This window comes from Ranitomeya imitator, chromosome 3, assembly GCF_032444005.1.
Source record: "Ranitomeya imitator isolate aRanImi1 chromosome 3, aRanImi1.pri, whole genome shotgun sequence".
Classification (NCBI taxonomy): domain Eukaryota; kingdom Metazoa; phylum Chordata; class Amphibia; order Anura; family Dendrobatidae; genus Ranitomeya; species Ranitomeya imitator.
In genome coordinates, this window is record NC_091284.1 from 453,819,344 (window position 1) to 453,839,176 (window position 19,833).

The 19,833-nt window shown below is 42.1% G+C and overlaps 1 protein-coding gene across 7 annotated transcripts in view; it reads left to right on the plus strand.

Moving 5' to 3' along the window:
* The first annotated feature begins 1,580 nt into the window (after positions 1–1,580).
* PHKG1 (phosphorylase kinase catalytic subunit gamma 1) overlaps positions 1,581–19,833 on the plus strand; it is an 86,578-nt gene continuing 68,325 nt past the window's right edge. For 2 of the 7 annotated variants that reach the window (XM_069757402.1, XM_069757406.1), the window contains exons 1-3: positions 1,719–1,775; positions 13,173–13,281; positions 14,137–14,312. In XM_069757402.1, the coding sequence (XP_069613503.1) occupies positions 13,199–13,281; positions 14,137–14,312 (259 nt within the window). In that variant the 5' untranslated portion in view covers positions 1,719–1,775; positions 13,173–13,198. Of the gene's footprint in view, positions 1,697–1,718; positions 1,776–1,834; positions 2,074–8,032; positions 8,226–13,172; positions 13,282–14,136; positions 14,313–19,833 lie in introns of those variants that run through there. The other 5 variants (XM_069757401.1, XM_069757403.1, XM_069757404.1 and 2 more) reach the window with 5 other exon arrangements.

The following is a 19,833-nucleotide window of genomic DNA, read 5'->3' on the forward strand; positions in this document are numbered from 1 at the left end:
GTCCTTTGCCTTGTTGTCCTCCGGGGGGCAGAGGCGTTCCTGTTTGAGGCCCCACGTTTCGGGCGCCAACTGTTGAGGGAGGATCTAAAGTGATCCTTCACGGTTAACTCAGTGATTTCCAAATTAATCTACAGGGCGTTGCCGGCAACTGAAAATGACCAGACGGAGACGAATGTCTCTGTTTGGGGGGGATCAAGCAGATCTCTGGGCTCCCATTTATTGTCTATGACTTTTCATAGTCATAGAAATTATACTTCAACCAATCAGCATAAGAACACGTTCACAGTTCTTAACCTATAAGAATGCAGGAACAGTCTGTACGTCAAAGTCTCGTAGAACAATGCACCCTCAGTCTCATGTCCTGGCAGATTGCAACAATCAAGGTCTCATAACAGCTGTAAATTTTAGCCTAGTAACAAAATTTATATCAAAACAACAAAATGGAGTCGAAAAGCACAAAATGGAGAATCCTTCTTAATATATTCCTTCACACCATCACTCAGGAGCGGAGCGTGCGGCTCCATGTATTGCTATATGGCCGACGCTCCGCTCCTGGGTGACGGCGACAATGCCCGGTATTACCATGCGAGACTCGGACTTATTTCTCGCATGTGTGATCCCGGCCTAATAGTCATATGTAATTCTATATGCCCTATATGCATACTATAAATATAGTGTTTCTTCCCTGTGGGCTGTGGGGGTTTTGACAACAGGCATTTGCTTCTCATTTGCAGTTTTAATGTTTTCTAATGGGAACTTCGGCAACGAAAAGGCATTTGAGATTTTCTCGGCTGCCCTGCTGTTTTGCCTCGATATCTGAGTGAAGGTATTTTATTTATTATCTGTTGGGGAACTATTCATTATGCCCCTTTCACACATCAGTCTTTTGCCGTCAGTCTCAATCCGGCGAATTTTGAAAAAAAACGGATCCGGCGAATGTTACTGCCGGATCCATTTTTTCTCATAGACTTGTATTAGCGACAGATTGCGGTGGATGGCCTCACGTTTCATCCATCGTTCGCCGGATCCATCATAAATTGTTTATCCGGCAGCCGGAGAAAAAGGACATAGTAACGTTTTTTGTGTCCATCGAAAAAACAAACAGCAAAATTAGCCGGATCAGCTAGTCGAATCTGGTGAAAAACGGATCCATCGCATCAGTTTTTCACAATTTGCGCCGGATCCGTTTTTTTTATCATTAGACGGATTGTGACTGATGGCAAAAAACTGATGCGTGAAAGCAGCCTTATACAAATACCCAATATTCTTTTATTTAATTCCCCTACACCACGATTACGGAAATAATTCTTTTAGGGCTCGCTCTCACTTGCGATGAAATCAGACGAGTGTAATCTGATTAAAAAAAAACTCATGAAACAGACAAGAATAGTCCATTGATCACCCTTGGTCAGTGTTTTGTCCGCGTGTTGTCCGTTGCACACATTGATATGTGAACCCGGCCTAAATGTAGGTTCCAATTCATAAAGTCATTGGCGTCACGGAAACAATGTGTTAAGATTGGAGAATAAACAGGCCGTTCTTCATAACTTCCCCCATTAATTTGCTCTCTGTGCGGCCGTGCACTATACACGGATTGTTGCTGTGTACTGATGGCTTGCTAGTGGCACTCCCTATTTACTTTTTCCCTCGCCTAATGTTTCACTCCCGGCAATAAGGCTTCATGTGCCTTTTCTTGGTAAGTAGCAGAGATTTCCTTCACTTGCAGCCTGACAAATCCTGCAATGCAGCAGCTATCCGAGCTTAATGGCAGAAAGGTACAGTATGTTTTCTGGACTGTTTACTAGCCTGGATTGCCTTTCACCTTAGCCTAGGTCACACATGTTGCTCTGACTGCATGGCGGGCACATAGGCGGCAGCAGCAGCATACGCGGAGGCTTGGGAGTGCTGGGCTTATTCCAGGATGAATAGCAATGTATTTTTGGCAGGCCACTTGCTTAGATCTGCAGTGTACATAGCCCAAGCTCACACTATTATCAGCTCTGACAGTGTGTGTGCATGCTGGTGCCTGGGAGCGCTCTCGGGGGTCTACCGGAGGACCCCACATCAGTAACGGTAAGAGAGGATTTATCTGCTGCTCCGATTTCCTTATATGAACAGGATTTAGTCAAAGCCTGTAATCTCTGCGCTCACGAATCTGCCATTCTGTTCTCTTCCTCCCATAAAATAGGCTCTGTCTGCATTAGTTATCTTCATCATTTTAGGTTACGGGCGCTATATGAGTGAATAACCTTCTCTAAAAGCCGTTTACTAGTTTTGTTCGCATTCACTATAATTGTATTAACATGATTGTTTTGTTTTGGGTTTTTTTTATAACGCTGATAGCACTAAAGTATGGGATAGTGAATAGCAATTCCTCCAAGAACCATATGACAGAAAAAGACATCCTGCAAGATCATTTATATATTTTTTTAAATATGTTTCATACAGTAGAGTTGTCTATCATAGTTGTGATTTAGGGATTTTGCAAATTACCATATTTTAGGATTTCATGCAACCTGCACATTGTACAGGTCCTAATATTGCTCCCATAAGCAGTCTGTGGGACATACTGTACCTCCAGAAGACTCCAATTTCATACAGTGGCATACAGCACCATATTACAGAGATATTCTTGACATTTAACTTGGAACATGCCATAAACGTTCATCAGAGATTGAAAGTTTTTCCTTATAAAAAAAAAATAGGTGATAACGTGCCGATTGCTGAAGGTTCATCTCCTGGAACCCCCACTGATTCTGAGGATCAGAGAACGGAGCAGTGAACGATCCTGGGCACTGCCACTCCATTCATTATTATGGGAATGCTAAATACCAGCCGAGCACAGTGCTTGGCAATAGTGGGCAGACCCATTAAAAGGGTTGTCCGGTCTAAATCGATAAGACTGCAGTCACACAGAGTGAATATCCCTAGTTCACGCACTATGCGCTGCGAGAATTCGCCAGTTTCTGAGCTGAGAACAGCGCAGCGGTGTAACTAATATATATATATATATATATATATATATACACATATATATAAATTTACATATATACATATACACTGCTCAAAACAATAAAGAGAACACTAAACTACCACATATTGATAAATACCATATGACTGAATGAAATATTCCAGTTTTAAATCTTTATTCATTACATATTGGAATGCGTTGAGAACAATAAAACCTAAAAATGATCAATGTAAATCAAAATTAATATCCCATGGAGGTCTGGATTTGGAATGATGCTCAAAATCATAGTGGAAAATCAAATTACAGGTTGATCCAACTTCAAGGGAAATGCCTCAAGATGAGGAAATGATGTTTAGTTGTATGTGTGGCCTCCTACGTGTCTCCCTACAATGCGTGGGTCTGCTTGTGATGTGGGGGCAGGTGTTCTCCTGAGGGATTACCACCTACACCTGGGTTAAAGCATCGGTCAACTCCTGGACAGTAAGTGGTGCAACGTCTGTGCTAAGTGTGAACCAACCTGGTCTAATCCATCAATAGCACATTGCGCCAGTGTTGAATGTACTAATCTTGGTGATCTCCGGCAAATGCCAATTGCCCTGAACGGTGTTGGGCTGTAAGCATCACATCCCCTCATGCCACTCTCATGGAGTCTGTTTCTGACAGTTTGTGGAGACACATGGATTTTTGTGGCCTGATGGAAGTCATTTTGCAGGTCTCTGGCACTGTACCTCCTGATTCTTCTAGCACAACAAAGGAGGTAGTGGTCCTGCTGCTGGGTTGTTGCCCTCCTATGGCCCCCTCCACATTTCCTGGTGTACTGGCCTGTCTCGTGGTATCTGCTCCATGCTCTCTGGACACTCTGCTGACAGACAGAGGTGTAGCTAGAGTTTTCGTTCAGGGGGGTGACGCTTCTGAGTGGGCCCCCAACCAGGTAACCTTGATTACAACTGAGTGACGCACCCTAATAGTGGAGGAGAACCTCAGCAGATGACGGCGCTGTTGCTGAAAATAATCTCTATATAAAGACTAACATTGATATTACCGCCATATGGCCAGAGGTATATACCAGTCCTACAGAACATATAAGAGATCACTGCACAATTACAGATAAAGACTTACCGCTGACATTCTTACTGATGGAATCATTCACTTTTGCCATCTTTTCCATCTGGCCCAGACCGACATGACAACTTCTTCCACCCAGGACTCGGCTACAGAGAATACAAGAAAGACATGTTTCACTTCTCATATTCCAGCCCCATCACCATCTATTCCCAACCTGCACAAACTCCTCATCCCAATGATACCCCAATGCTGCTGCCGTATGTTGTTGGGTCTGGTGTCTCTCATCTTCCACTTAACAATACTCCATAGATTCTCTGTGGGATAAAGGTCAGGTGAGTTTGCTGGCCAATCAAGCACAGTGATACTGTTGTTTTTAAACCAGGTATTGGTACTTTTGGCAGTGTGGATAGGTGCCAAGTCCTGCTGGAGAATGAAATCTCCATCTCCAAAAAGCTTGTCGGCAGAGGGAAGCTTGAAGTGCTCTAAAATTTCCTGGTAGACGGCTGCGGTGACTTTGGTCTTGATAAAACACGGTGGACTTACACCAGCAGATGATATGGCTCCCCAAACCATCACTGATTGTGGAAACTTCACACTAGACCTCAAGCAGCTTGGATTGTCTGTCTCTACACTCTTCCTCCAGACTCTGGGACCTTGATTTCCAAGGTCTAGTGTGAATTATCCACCAACCTGCAGTATGTATGACTCATACATACCCTCCGATCCCAGCTCAGACATCAGCGAATCCCCACAGCACACAGTGTATGCGCTGAGGGGATTCATAAGTCAGCAGTCACACAGAGTGACTGCAGACTTATCGATTTGGACCAGATAACCTCTTTAAGGCTTTGGGCACTTCCGGCCCCATCGCAGTTATGCCAAGGAATGGCATGGCTGTGATTGGCCGGCGCACCACGTGACCAGGCCTGACAGTGTAAAATAAATAATTTTAAAGAAACGACGTGTGATCCCACCTATTTTAATAGTCAGTCAAGGGAAAGCAAACAACTGTGAGCTGGTCTTATTATGCTGAGAAGGGGACAATATCCATAGACCCTCTAAGCCTATTAATATCAGCCCCAAGCTGCCTGCTTTGCCTTTGCTGGTTATTAAAAATTGAGGGACCCTAAAAAAATTGTGGGATCCCCTATATTTTTAATAACCAGCTAAGGCAAAACAGACAGCTGGGGTCTGATTTTAATAGGCTGGGAAGGGCTATGGATATTGTCCCCTTCCCAGGCTAATAAGACTAGCCCTCAGCAGCCCAAAAATGGTGCATCCATTAGATGGAACAATTCTGTTGCTTAGCGTCGGCTTTTCTCAATTGCCCTGGTGCGTTGGCAATCGGAGTAATGGGATTGTGGGGTTAATATCAGCAGCTGGTGCTGACATCAAGCCCATGGGTTAGTACTAGAGAGACGTCTGTCAGACACCTCTATTACTAAACGAGTATTTAAAAGAAATACACACATAGAAAAGTCCTTTATTTGATAAAGTCACTCCTTGACAATATCTTTCTATCACCCATTATTAAAAAAAAATCCACACCCAACCGCCATAATCCAAATGGAGGTCCCACGACGATCTTCTTCATCCAATATATGGAGCCCCGTTCAAAGAACAAAGCTTCCTAGACTAGAGCAGCAGCAGCTGCCGGGTTTCATGCTGCACTTCGCAAGACCCGGCCACTGAGAACTGAGGTTACGTCATTAACCTTAGCTGGTAATTAAAAATAGGGGGACCCCTCGTCATTTGTTTTTAGCGTCCACCATTTTTAATAACCAGCAAAAGCAAAGCAGACAGGATATTGGCTCCTTCTCAGAATAATAAGACCAGCTCACAGGTGTCTGCTTTCCCTTGGCTGGTTATTAAAATAGGGGGAACCCATTAAGTTGTTTTCTTTTATTTATTTATTTAGAAGTAAACTATACAAACAAGGCACTGCTCCACTCCTTCACTTGGACCTCCACCTCCTGCTTCAAGATTATTATTATTATTATTATTATTATTATTATTTTATTATGTTATTTTAAGTAATTTCCCTATCCTCCTATTTTGCTCCCTTTTGCAGCCCCCTAGCCCTTACTGTGACCATTTTACAGCACCAAAGTTCAGATCCCCACTGACTTATATGGGGTTTGGGTCTGGGGTCAAGTTTTGGTACCCGAACCAAACTTTGGATTCAACTTAGGCAGAACCCGGCAAACTTAAACTTCCACGGGTTCGCTCATCCCTATCTATGAATGATAATATGCCTCTAAATAACACAATTATGCAGATACAAAATAGTACTATAAGAAGCAAATAATATCGCCATACTGTTACTGAACAAAATCAAAGATCAACAATACCAATATTACCACTATTCCACTACATATAACCACCACATAGTGACTAAATATTACCACTACAGTGAAAAATTTTGTGTGCTTCCATATCTTATAGGCTGCAGGCCTAAACCAGTCTGTGGTTTTACAAGAACAAATTGATTGCGACGCCACTTAGAAAACCCCTTTAAAGTGTAGGTATCTTCAGTCAAGATATATAAATATTAGGCTTCCTATTATAGAATTATCAAAACCATTGGCTTTAGCTGCGGGTTTGTTTTTAACAATACTCATATAGGGTTGTACATAATTTAATATTTTTCCTGGCATGTATAGGGTTATAGTTGTGTTATCCTAATTTGAGCATGAGCTTTTCTGGAGATTCTGAAGGTGCTATTCCCAAAATTTGGAAACTGAGTCATTGAGAAAATTATGTTCATTTTATTATTATTATTTATTTATATAGCACCATTAATTCCATGGTGCTGTACATTATTAACCCCTTAATGACCGCCAATACGTCTTTTAACTGACCTGAGATATAAGAGAATAGCCTCCCCATACAGATGACAATCCAGCATCTGTCAGTTGTACACTATAGCTGACAACTTGCTGCATTAGCCACGATCAGTATTTGCACCATCTAAGTCTGTTTAACCCCTTAGATGCTGCTGTCAATAGTGACTACATCATTATAAATGGTTAACAGTGTGTGGGGGCTTCTTCTTTGTCACAATTGGTGCCCTCAGATCATGATTTTGTTGTCCTGATGTTTGCCATGGCAATTCACGACCAAATAGTGGCCTTAGAGTCTGACGGCTGTAGTAACCTGTTTAGAAGTTAGCAACATTTAGGTGGTAAAAATACACATTGTCATTTCTGTCATACCACTTTGCATTAATTCCTGTAAAGCACCTGAAGGGTTAATAAACTACCTGACAGCAGTTTTCAATATGTTTAGGGGTGCTGTTTTTAAAATGGTATCACGTTTGTGGGTTTCCCAATATATGGGACCCCTAAAGTCACTTCAAACATGGATAAGTCCCTAAAAAATTAAATTTTGTAAATTTCTTTGAAAAAATGAAAAATTGTTGCTACATTTTTAAACCTCCTAAAATGCTAACAAAATAAAATAACATTTTACAAATGGTGCTGATGTAAAGCCGACATGTGGGAAATGTTATTTATTAATGGTTTGCTGTTGTATGACTATCTGGATTAAAGGGATAATCATTCAAATTTAGAAAATTGCTAATTTTTTAACATTTTTCTAAAATTATTGATATTTTTTATAAATAAACACAAAAAATGTTGAACAAAATTTACCATTATCATAAAGTATAATGTGTCACGAAAAAACAATCTCAAAATCACTGGGATTTGTTGAAGCGTTGCAGAGTTATTACCACATAAAGTGACACTGGTCAGATTTCAAAAATTTGGCTCGGTCACTAAGGGGTTAAACCTTATTGTAGGGATGTTTTAGACAGGTGCCTAGAGAAACTAGAGGTTTTGCTCATGACAACTAATCAGAATTCACCTCAATTTTATATTGTGCAGTTGAGCGAGGCATAATGAGATGTAATAGAAGAAGCCGCAAGTCTCTTGCTGCCTCTTCGCCTCCTTAAATTCTGCTATTTAGAACATAAATGATGTAACACCCTTCTAGGAAACGGCTTATGTAACATCTAAAACCGAGCTGCAGAAAAATCCAGTTTAGTCATCCATCAAGAGCTGAATATGGAAAAGAAACTTTACTAAGCTCTGTGGGATTTCACAATATATATTTACAGCCGGAGACCCTACAGGGCGGTTCACCAGGGATTGTTTCCCAGGAGAGCAATTCTGTTCTGAAGAAAAAGGTAAGAGGATATTGCAGACTTGACTTGAAAGTCACAGACATTGAACCAAGACAAAGCATAAAGTTACCCTTTTCTGCTAATCCTTGTACATTCATCTCTTGTGCATGTTTCGCATGATTATTCTACTGAAATGGCAAACAATTAAAGGGAGTCTGGCAGCACAAAATGACTGTTCAAACCAAATACATGATCTCAGTACACCCTTGGTGTGGCCAAACATTTAAGTTCATCTTCCAACCTACTTGTTTTCCATCTATCTCATATGGCTCCAGAAAGACAGAGACGTCAATCAAAGGAGATAGAGGGGAGGTGGAGGTAGAGGGAAACAAATAGGTGGAACGTGCACATAATTGGTCACGGCAAGGGTGCACATAATCTACTATATAATTGTCTAAGGGTCACTTCCGTCTGTCCTTCTGTCTGTCACGGTTATTCATTCGCTGATTGGTCTCGGCAGCTGCCTGTCATAGCGACGGCCACAGTCCGGAAGAAAATGGCCGCTCCTTCCTCCCCGCAGTCAGTGCCCGGCATCCGCATACTCCCCTCCGATCAGCGCTCACACAGGGTTAATGGCAGCGTTGACCGCGGTGTAACGTACTCGGTTAACGCTGCTATTAACCCTGTGTGACCACCTTTTTACTATTCATGCTGCCTATGCAGCATGAATAGTAAAAATATCTAATGTTAAAAATAATTTAAAAAATAAAAAATAGTTACATACTCACCCTCCGGTGGCCCCCCCGGATCAGGAACCTGCCTTTCCCGCTTTGCGCGATGCCCCGGTGACCGCTGCATGCATTGCGGTCTCACGAGATGATGATGTACGGTCTCGCGAGACCACAATGCAATCTTCACACCGGAGCGTGCGACACGCATCGGGAACCGGCCGCATCGATCCGGAAGCTCCAGGAGGTGAGTATGTAACTATTTTTTATTTTAATTCTTTCTTTTAAGAGGGATATGGTGCATACTATGTGACTGGCCAATATACTATGTGACTGGGCAGTATACTACATGGCTCTGTGCTGTATATTACGTGGCTCTGTGCTGTATACTACGTGGCTCTGTGCTGTATACTACATGGCTCTGTGCTGTATACTACGTGGCTCTGCTGTATACTACGTGGCTCTGTGCTGTATACTACGTGGCTCTGTGCTGTATACTACGTGGCTCTGTGCTGTATACTACGTGGCTCTGTGCTGTATACTACGTGGCTCTGTGCTGTATACCATGTGACTGGGCAAGCTGGGCAATATACTACATGGCTGGGCAATATACTATTTGACTGGGCAATATACTATGTGGCTGGGCAATATACTACGTGGCTGGGCAATATACTATGTGACTGGGCAATATACTATGTGGCTGGGCAATATACTACGTGACTGGGCAATATACTACGTGGCTGGGCATTATACTATGTGACTGGGCAATATACTATGTGGCTGGGCAATACACTACGTGGCTGGGCAATATACTATGTGACTGGGCGATATACTATGTGGCTGGGCAATATACTACGTGGCTGGGCAATATACTATGTGGCTGGGCAATATACTATGTGGACATACATATTCTAGAATACCCGATGCATTAGAATAGGGCCATCATCTAGTGAATTGATAAACAATGTACAGTTTTATCATCAATAGGCCACGTTCACACATTCAGTATTTGGTCAGTATTTTACCTCAGATTTCTATGCCAAAACCAGGAGTTGGACAATCAGAGGAAAAGTATAAGGCCGGGTGCCAACGATACGGAACTAGCAACACTTTGCACGCAATGTATGTTCGCTGCGTCCAAAGCACTGCCTTCTATTGAATGCAGGTAAGTCCGCATGTGTTCAATGAAACATATGGATTGAATGCATTCAACACATTTCTATTGATGTCATTTCTGTTGCGGAGACTAGCGTCTTTACAAGAGAAATTTACATGCTGCGGTCTGGAAAGATGTGCAGCATGTCAGTGTCCATGGATAATCTGCAGGCGTCTGTGGATGCATAATGGACATGGGATTTCTACATATTACCACCACATAGTAACCAAATAATTCCACATGCAAGGGACAAATACTGCCACAGCATGACCAGACCACATATTACCACCACATAGTGACCTAATAATACCACTTACAAGGAACAGATACCACCACACCATGACCAGATCACATATTACCACCACACAGTGATCGTATAATACCACAAACAAGGAACAAATACTAACATACCATGACCAGACCACATATTACCACAACACCATGACCAAATCACATATTACTACCACATAGTGACTGAATAATACCACTTACAAGGAACAAATACCACAACACCATGACCAGATCACATATTACCACCAAACCATGACCAAATCACATATTACTACCACATAGTGACTGAATAATACCACTTACAAGGAACAAATACCACAACACCATGACCAGATCACATATTACCACCACATAGTGACTGCATAATACCACATACAAGGGACAAAATATCTCCACACCATGACCAGATTATATATTACCACCACATAGTGACCAAACAATACCACATACAAGGAACAAATACTGTAATGCCACAACATGACCAGACCACATATTTCCACCACTTAGTGACCAAATATGACAATACTGATAATTAATAAATAAACTAATATTACCATAAGTGCCATTATACACAGGAGCTCTGTATACTCTGTAGTATACAGTGTATAATGTAAGTGTACAAGTAATACAGGGACTCATCAATGACATTATACACTTTGTTTATAGCATATTGTGCATAGTGTAAGTGTACAGGTAACACACTGACTTACCAGTGACGTCTCTAGTTGAAGTCCTTCATCTTCACTTTTCTTCTCCATCCAGCGCAAACCGCCATCACTTCTTTCTGCCAGGATTCGTCTCTGCAGAAAATAACACAGTTATCAAGAGCACCGCTTCCAGAGCACATTCCTCACTTTTTCCCCAAATTCTACACTACAACAGATGAAGAAAAAAAGCAACATAGTGCCGCCATGCCCAGTAACAAGACTTCCCCTTCAATTCACATTTGCTCTCCCCATCCTCAATTTATCATCTGATGTTCCCCTCCGCCAGTCTCAATTCATTATCATTAATTCTTCCCCATTCCCAGTCTAAATTCATCATCAATTACTCTCCCCCACCCCCCAGTCTCAATTCATCATCATTTACTCTCCATCATCCCCTAGTCTCAATTCATCATCAATTACTGTCCCCCACCTCCAGTCTCAATTAATCATCATCTGCTCTCCCCTCATCCTCCATTCTCAATTCATCATCATTTTCTATCCCCCATCTTCGTCTCAATTCATTGTCATTTGCTGTACCTCACTCCCCAGTCTCAATTCATCATTTCCTCCCCCACCTTCAATACATAATCCTTTACTCTCCACCACCCTCAATTCATGATCAAGTACTCTCCTCACCCCCAAACTTGAATTCATCATTTGCTGTCCCCCACTTCAATTCATCATTATTTGCATTCCCTCGCTTCACTCTCAATACAGCATAATTTAGTGGACCCGTGCCCCACCCTCAATACAACATCATTTACTGTCCTCCACCCCCAATACAGTATAATTTGCTTGTCCCATGTCCCCCACCCTCAATGCATCATTTACTGTCCCCCCACCCTCAATACATCATCATTTACTTTCCCCTATCCCCCACCCTCAATACATCATGCATCAAGTTTTTCATACTAGCCTCTCATACAATCCCCTGTAGCTCCATTTCCGGTGTCCAGAGTGTGTATGTGCCAGCGTAACGATGTCATTGCATCACCGCCGCCGTCACCTGACCCCAGCATGTCACAGAAGAGGCAGAGGGAACTTGGAACTGCGCAGCCTTGACGGTCGTGGAGTTCCAGGAAAGCTCCCTGTGCCAACAAGATGAATTATTATTATTGTTATTTATTATTATAGTACCATTTTTTCCAAGGCGCTGTACATGTGAGGAGGGGTATACATAATAAAAAAACAAGTACAATAATCTTAATCAATACAAGTCACGACTGGTACATGAGGAGAGAGGTCCCTGCCCGCGAGGGCTCACAATCTACAAGGGATGGGTGAGAATACAGTAGGCGAGGGTAGAGCTGGTCGTGCAGGGGTTTGGTTGATCGGTGGTTAGTTACTGCAGGTTGTGGGCTTGTTGGAAGAGGTAGGTCTTCAGGTGCAGGTGCCACAACCCACCCCTGCCCCCGGGGCCTGGTGAGCAGAAGCAAAAGAGGAGGGGCACTGGACTGGGCCCAGCCCCCCTTTTACTTCTGCTCACCGCGCCCCATACACCAGTAAAAGGCAGTAATGTCCTGATGGCGGCGGTGGGTTCAGCACAGGAAAAAACACTAACTGTTTTTCATGTTTAAGAAAAAAAGAATGTGTGAAACTCACCTATGATATACTGAACTAAAGAATGCCGCAGTTTCTGAATCATTAAGATGGGTGCCCCTCTTAATGAATCAGCAGCATCTGACTCCAGCACGCCTCTTCAACATGACCAGTGTGAATTATGCCAGTCTTGATGAATTGGGGCCTTAATGTTTTTACTATGGCATTTTTGAAAATTGCTTTTTTCCAACTTTGTGTCAACAGTTTACTCATATAGGTGTGTTGGTCAGGGGTCTTCATACTTTTGGTCATACAGAGTATATGTCTCTGAATAATCAAGGGGATGACAAATTGGACCCACACAACGTCCAGATGACAAATCAGAACAAAAAGTGTCAGGAGTCCAACACAGCACTGCTATGATGACAACGCAGCATAGACTTACGGTACTATATAGGAGAATAATTTGTACATCTGATTGTTCACTAAATTTATAAAGGGACATTTATAAATGCAATAGGGTAAATCTACTTTAATACTGCTATTTGTTAGTGGAGGGGTTTCTAAAATGTGGCCTACTGAATTGCAGATTTCCAAGGGAAATAATAAAGAACGATGACTCGTGAAGAGGAATTACCTGACTGGCAGACGTCTCAAGAGTTTTATGAGAACTATGAGCCCAAAGAGATCCTGGGAAGGTAATCAAACTATTTATTCTATTCATACTGTACCTCTGAGAAGGACATTGCCAACACGGATATTTATGGCATTTCCATATGACCTCTGGCCCCCACATCTATATGAATGGAGAGGTGAAATCCCCCAATCTCAGGCATTTAATCCCTTGTGATCAATAGTAACTGCATCATCTCTGAGCCCTTTAACGGTCTGTAATGTAACAAAGGTCCCTAGGTCTACCACAGCTATATTCCTATTATACTCTGACAGGCAATATTACTTTTTAATGTTGAAGATTCCAAAGCTTTATGTGAGCAATTAAATAGTTGAAGAAAATGTAAAATGTACTTAAAAAAATAGTAAAAAAATATAGCAGAAAAATAATCTAAAAAGAATTTGAGAAGTTTCTCTGAAAACTCTTCATGGCATAAAATGCAGTTATATTCTGAAAAATAAAAAGTTTTAACTACATAAAACTACTCTCGATAGGATTTAACCCATATGTACCATTTATTTTTGTTGGTTGCGTCCCCAAACAATAAGCTAATTACATGGTGTCTCCAGTGATCAGTTGAAATCTTGAAAATGATCAGTAGCGCCACTAGAAATGACGAATTACATGGTGCTCATTGAAATGAATAGACTGTCCATGCAATGTACAGATGTGTCAGGTCCTCAGACGCAAGAGATGCTTTTTTGCAATCCATTGTTGCTAATGGATAGAATGTGGGTACTGCAAGGGTGGGCTTAGATTACTGAGGTGTGGGCCTAAAATCTACCACGGGTTAGAAATATCCCTTGGTTCTGGAAATAAAATTGTTATAATGTTCTGTATTTCTCGATTTCTTGTCATCCCCTTTGTCCACTTCGCGTAGAGGCGTTAGTAGTGTGGTACGTCGGTGTATTCACAAGTCCAGCAGGGAGGACTTTGCTGTCAAGATTATTGATATTACGGGCGACCATCTGACACCGGAGGAAATTAAGGAGCTCCGAGAGGCTACGATCAAAGAGATTGACATATTACAGAAGGTCTCAGGACACCCGAATGTCAGTAAGTAATAACTCTTATGTTAATAACATAGACATGCTTTCTATTTTATATGTAACTGAATACGTGTAATATTATAGCAACGACCTGCCACACAGTAGGAAAGACAATGAACTGATAATAAAATATTACATTTACAAGTATTTACAACAGCTAATAGGGGGCAAAATGTGAGCCTGGAAATTATAGGCCAGTAACTTTAATTTCTACTGTGGGAAAGTTCTTGAGTTTTTTTTTCTAAGCGGTGCTATACTGGAGTATATCAATAAGAAGAACTTGGGGGGGTAAAGGGGTTAAATGCATTGCTGGGAAAAATTGTGCATATAGAAAAAATAATGTGCATACAAATAAACTAAACATAAGACTTTGGGAAACATTAGCTAGCCATTGGCCAATGAGAAAATGATAGCAAAATGTAATGTTTTGCATAAAATTAACTAGCAACATATACAGATGTACAAAATAGCTGACTTAGGCAATGTTCCCACTTTGAGGTTTTGGTGATTTTTTTATGCTGCAAGTAACTTTTTCACACAAAAATGTCATTTAAGCCCCAGTTTTTTTATTTTCACAAGGGTAACAGGAGAAAATGGACCACAAAATGTGTTGTACAATTTCTCCTGAGTACGCTGTGTGACTAAAGGTACTGTCACATTAAGCGACGCTGCAGCGATCCAGACAACGATCCCGATCGCTGCAGCGTCGCTGTGTGGTCGCTGGAGAGCTGTCATTCAGACAGCTCTCCAGCGACCAACGATGCCGGTCCCCTGGTAACCAGGGTAAACATCGGGTTACTAAGCGCAGGGCCGCGCTTAGTATCCCGATGTTTACCCTGGTTACCAGCGTAAACGTAAAAAAAAAAAAAAGCACTACATACTTACCTTCCGCTGTCTGTCCCCAGCGCTGTGCTTCTCTGCACTGACTGTGAGCGCCAGCCGGAAAGCACAGCGGTGACATCACCGCTGTGCTCTGCTTTCCGGCTGGCCGGCGCTGACAGTGCAGAGAAGCACAGCGCCGGGGACAGACAGCGGAAGGTAAGTATGTAGTGCTTTTTTTTTTTTTACGTTTACGCTGGTAACCAGGGTAAACATCTGGTTACTAAGCGCGGCTCTGCGCTTAGTAACCCAATGTTTACCCTGGTTACCAGTGAAGACATCGCTGAATCGGCGTCACACACGCCGATTCAGCGATGTCTGCAGGAGGTCCAGCAACGAAATAAAGTTCTGGACTTTCTGCACCGACCAACGATGGCACAGCAGGATCCTGATCGCTGCTGCCTGTCAAACTCAACGATATCGCTAGCCAGGACGCTACAACGTCATGGATCGCTATCGATTTCGTTGAGTGTGAAGGTACCTTAAGTTACTGGTAAAATACTGGAAGGACATTAGGACAATGAGGACATTAGCTTCAGTGATATGAACCTGGAAAAATGCTGCAGCACACTAATTGCTGAGAGAGGTTAATGGTCCATGTTAAGGGCTCGGCTTTTGTTGACAACTGTAGAGTGGGTGGGAGACTGGTCACCATATCTCCACCCCAGGGTTTGGTCCAGAAGGGAAATAGACAGCCTTCTGACTCATTCCCTGTTCTGTGTGCCTGGAGATTAGAGCTCCAGAACTGTGCTCGTGTTTAAAGAGAACTGAACCGTGTGTTTTGTTATCCTTTGAGGATGAATCCCTACAGCCACACAGACTGTACTGTATGCTATTTTTGTTTTCCCGGTATGGCAGAAGGAACTTGTTTATTTTAATTAAGTTTGCGCTGGTTTATGCAGTACGTTTTTAATAAAACAGTGGAAGACTTAAACAGAAATTGTTCCTGTGTCTACCTCTGTGAGCAGCCGAGTGAGCTCATCTACCACTAGCGATATCCCATATGCGGTGGAAAAGTACTTTTCAGGCACAGTGCAAAGCTCAGAAGGGAAGGAGCGCCATATTGTTCAGATTTTGCTGGAATGGTTTTAGGATGCCTTGTCACATTGGCAGAGCCCCTAAGGTGCCAAAACAACCAAACCCTGCCCCATAAGTGACCTCATTTTACGCCACTAGATCCCCGGAGGAAGCACTCAGCACAGTGCACAGGATAAATGTGCGCCAAGCTTTATTGCGATCTTTGAGAGGCAGTATGAAAAAAAAAATGAACAGCAGGTGAACAATTTGTTCAATTTATTTTTCACGCAGTTTCTTGTGCAGTATAAGGGATTAGACAGCTTTATTCTTCGGGTCGGTGCGATTACAGCAATACCAGATTTACATTGTTTTTTTATGTTTTGCTGCTGTCACACACTATAAGATGCTTTTTATTGCAAAAACAAGTTATTGCATCCCCATATTTTGAGAGCTATAATTTTTCAATATTTCTGCCGACAGAGTCAAGTGAGGGCTTCTTTTTTGTGCGATGAGTTGATGTTTTGTTGGTACCATTTTCGGGCACGTGACTTTTTTATCGCTTTCTATTCCGATTTTGGGGGACAGAATGAACAAAAAACAGCAATTCAGGAATTTTGGGGGTATTTTTTTATTCCGTTACACATGTGATAAAATTGATAAGACAGCTTTATTCTTCGGGTCAGTACGATTACAGCAATGCCACATTTATATAATATTTTTTATGTATTGGTGCTTTTCTAATATATAATTGCCTAGAATACTACTTCCTGCAATTTGTGCCAACTTCCTGTCCGGAGCTAATGTCCGGAGCTAATGTCCGGAGCTATTGTCCGGAGCTAATGTCCGGAGATAAGTGACGTCAACAGTGTCCAGTGTCTGATTGGTTGCCGCCTGCTGCGAGCGACCAATCAGAAACGTGCCGTACTGTGACACACTCCGCCCGCCATTTTGGTGTGATTTTTGAATTTTTACCTCACAGCAAGTTTCTACTGCGTGGAGGCGGGCCCAGTGACGTTGCTATTCAAGCTCCTGCCGAATTTCGTCAAAAAAATGATAATACCATTTACCAAAACTATATATATTTAGTTGTGAAGTGGTTCAGTGACATTTTCACACCAATTTTGAACTTTTGTTTGGTGTTTTCTCCATATACTGCCTATTATTCACTGACTGTTATACTGAGAGACTGCCGTTTATTAACCTCTTCTTTGCCACATTGGGTATATTGCTCTATTATTTGCCACATAAGGACATTGTCCATTATTGCCCAGCAATTTCTCTGCAATATAAACTGCCTATTTATTAATATCTGCATTCCTGCAAAGAACTATTGCCTATTATTAACTGGCTATTTTCCTACTACCTGACACTGCCTCTTATTAACCTGTTGTTTGCCACCACCACGCTTAAAGCTGTTTAGCTTAGCCAACATGAGCTCTAATAGTAAGGATACTAATGACACAGAGCCCAAAGCTGCTGATGGCGCACGTAAGATTAGGTCTGATAGAAAGTATACTAATAATGCAGAGCAAAAAGACGCCGATGCCGCACGTAAGTGCAAACAGCGTGCTAACAAGAGTACAGAGGATAGATGCAAGCGCATGGACACTGTTAAGTATACTAATGACACAGAGTCCAAAGCTTATGATGGCGCACGTAAGATCAGGTCTGATATAAAGTATGGTAATGATGCAGAGCGAAAAGCCGCCGATGCCGCACGTAAGCGCAAACAGCGTGCTAAGTCTGATGTCTTTCATCCCTCCCCTCATAAGCATGTTCATGGATCCTGTGTAACTGTACCTTAAATAACAAGAATTGTCAAGAGCTGGTGAGTGCAGCCATTTTTTGTTCTTTCTTACTATTATTTATTAATTGTATTATTCTTACATTTGAATAAATAAAGTCGCATACAAGATTTCTCTCGTGCATCCCCCCTACTCTGGAATGCTCTACCACAACATATCAGACTCTCGCCTACCATCGAAACCTTCAAAAAGAACCTGAAGACCCACCTCTTCCGACAAGCCTACAACCTGCAGTAACCACCGATTGACCAAACCGCTGCACGGCCAGCTCTACCCTCACCTACTGTATCCTCACATATCCCTTGTAGATTGTGAGCCCTCGCGGGCAGGGTCCTCTCTCCTCCTGTACCAGTTGTGACTTGTATTTTTCAAGATTATTGTACTTGTTTTATTATGTATACCCCTCCTCACATGTAAAGCGCCATGGAATAAATGGCGCTATAATAATAAATAATAATAATAATAATAATAATAATATATGGATTCTAGACTCCCGATTCTTTAGAATCGGGCTGCCATCTAGTATACTATAAAATGATGCAACTGAACAAAAAAATAAATAAAGGAAAATGTCTTATTGCAATAATTTATTAAACAACTACATACCGGTATGTCATTTCCTTGTGCAATAAAGAACAAATATATAAGAATTATCTTCCCTGCGGAGGTTGTGTTGCCCAACTTTCCATCATACCTGGTAGAATTTGCTCTTAACAATTTAGTTTTGTAAAAATTTCAGCAGTAATGAAAGTCACAAGTCTGGAGATGGAAAACCCCCTTTAGTTGCTTTAGTTTATTTTAAAGACATTGATTTATGTTTCAAGGAACGCTAATGCTTTATTTAGAGCAATATAGAATAGAAATTGGTGATGTTCCAGCGTTAGTTTTATTCAGAGCATGCACATGTACGTTCTAGTTCACATTTATCCTGTGCTGTGCGCTGAGCACTTGTGTTGGTGTTTGGTCTAAATCCATAAAAAAGCAGGACTCAGACAGAACTCTGACTGACCAACTCAGCATAATGGGGCAAACGGAGTCCATTTGGACTCACTTTGACCTCAGTTTCAGCAGAATTTTTCATTTTTAGGCGGACACAAAAGTGACGCAGTGTTCGGCGCAGAGCCCTGTATAAATGTGAAGCTAGCCTAATGTGTGCCAAATAAAGCTAACCTCAAAGAAAGCAGGTGTATACAAATTAATTTGAGACTGTCAAAAATGGCCAGGCAGAATTTGCCAAGCCTAAAGGCTCCTATATACATTACACTGATGACGGCTGAACTCGCCGATATCGACAGGTTCCGCTGACAGTTGACTGATAGTCAGGTGAGATGACAATTGAGCATGTCCAATTTTTGACAATTTCTTGGAGATAAGCCGCCTACCGACGTGTCAGTTGGTGGCAATCTGATGGATAACACCAGAGCGCTCAGCTGGAGAAGCCTACTGTGCATGGCAGCAGCGGCTGAGATGGCTGATATAGAGGAGTACCAGGTTGGGTTCTCATTTTGATGTCATTGTGCCCTAGTTTTGTACTAAGCTAAGGCTTAGTGTCTCATGTCTTTAACTGTTTTAAGATTACTTTTTGGAGCACCCCACTCCCTTGCATCATGGTTTCCTGTTTGTTCCTGAAAACTGAAAGTTTGTGATGGCAGTCGAGCCAGTAGCCCGAACTGTGCGCTCTTCCAGGCAGCTAATAAAAGCAGCCATTCCTCCGCAGCATTAGTAGAACATAGGAACACTGAAGACAGCTGGACCAAGAGATCTGGCCAGGGTCAGAGTAGCGCTTGCAAGTTGTATGGCAGTGGGCCTGAAACTATTGTGCTCCCT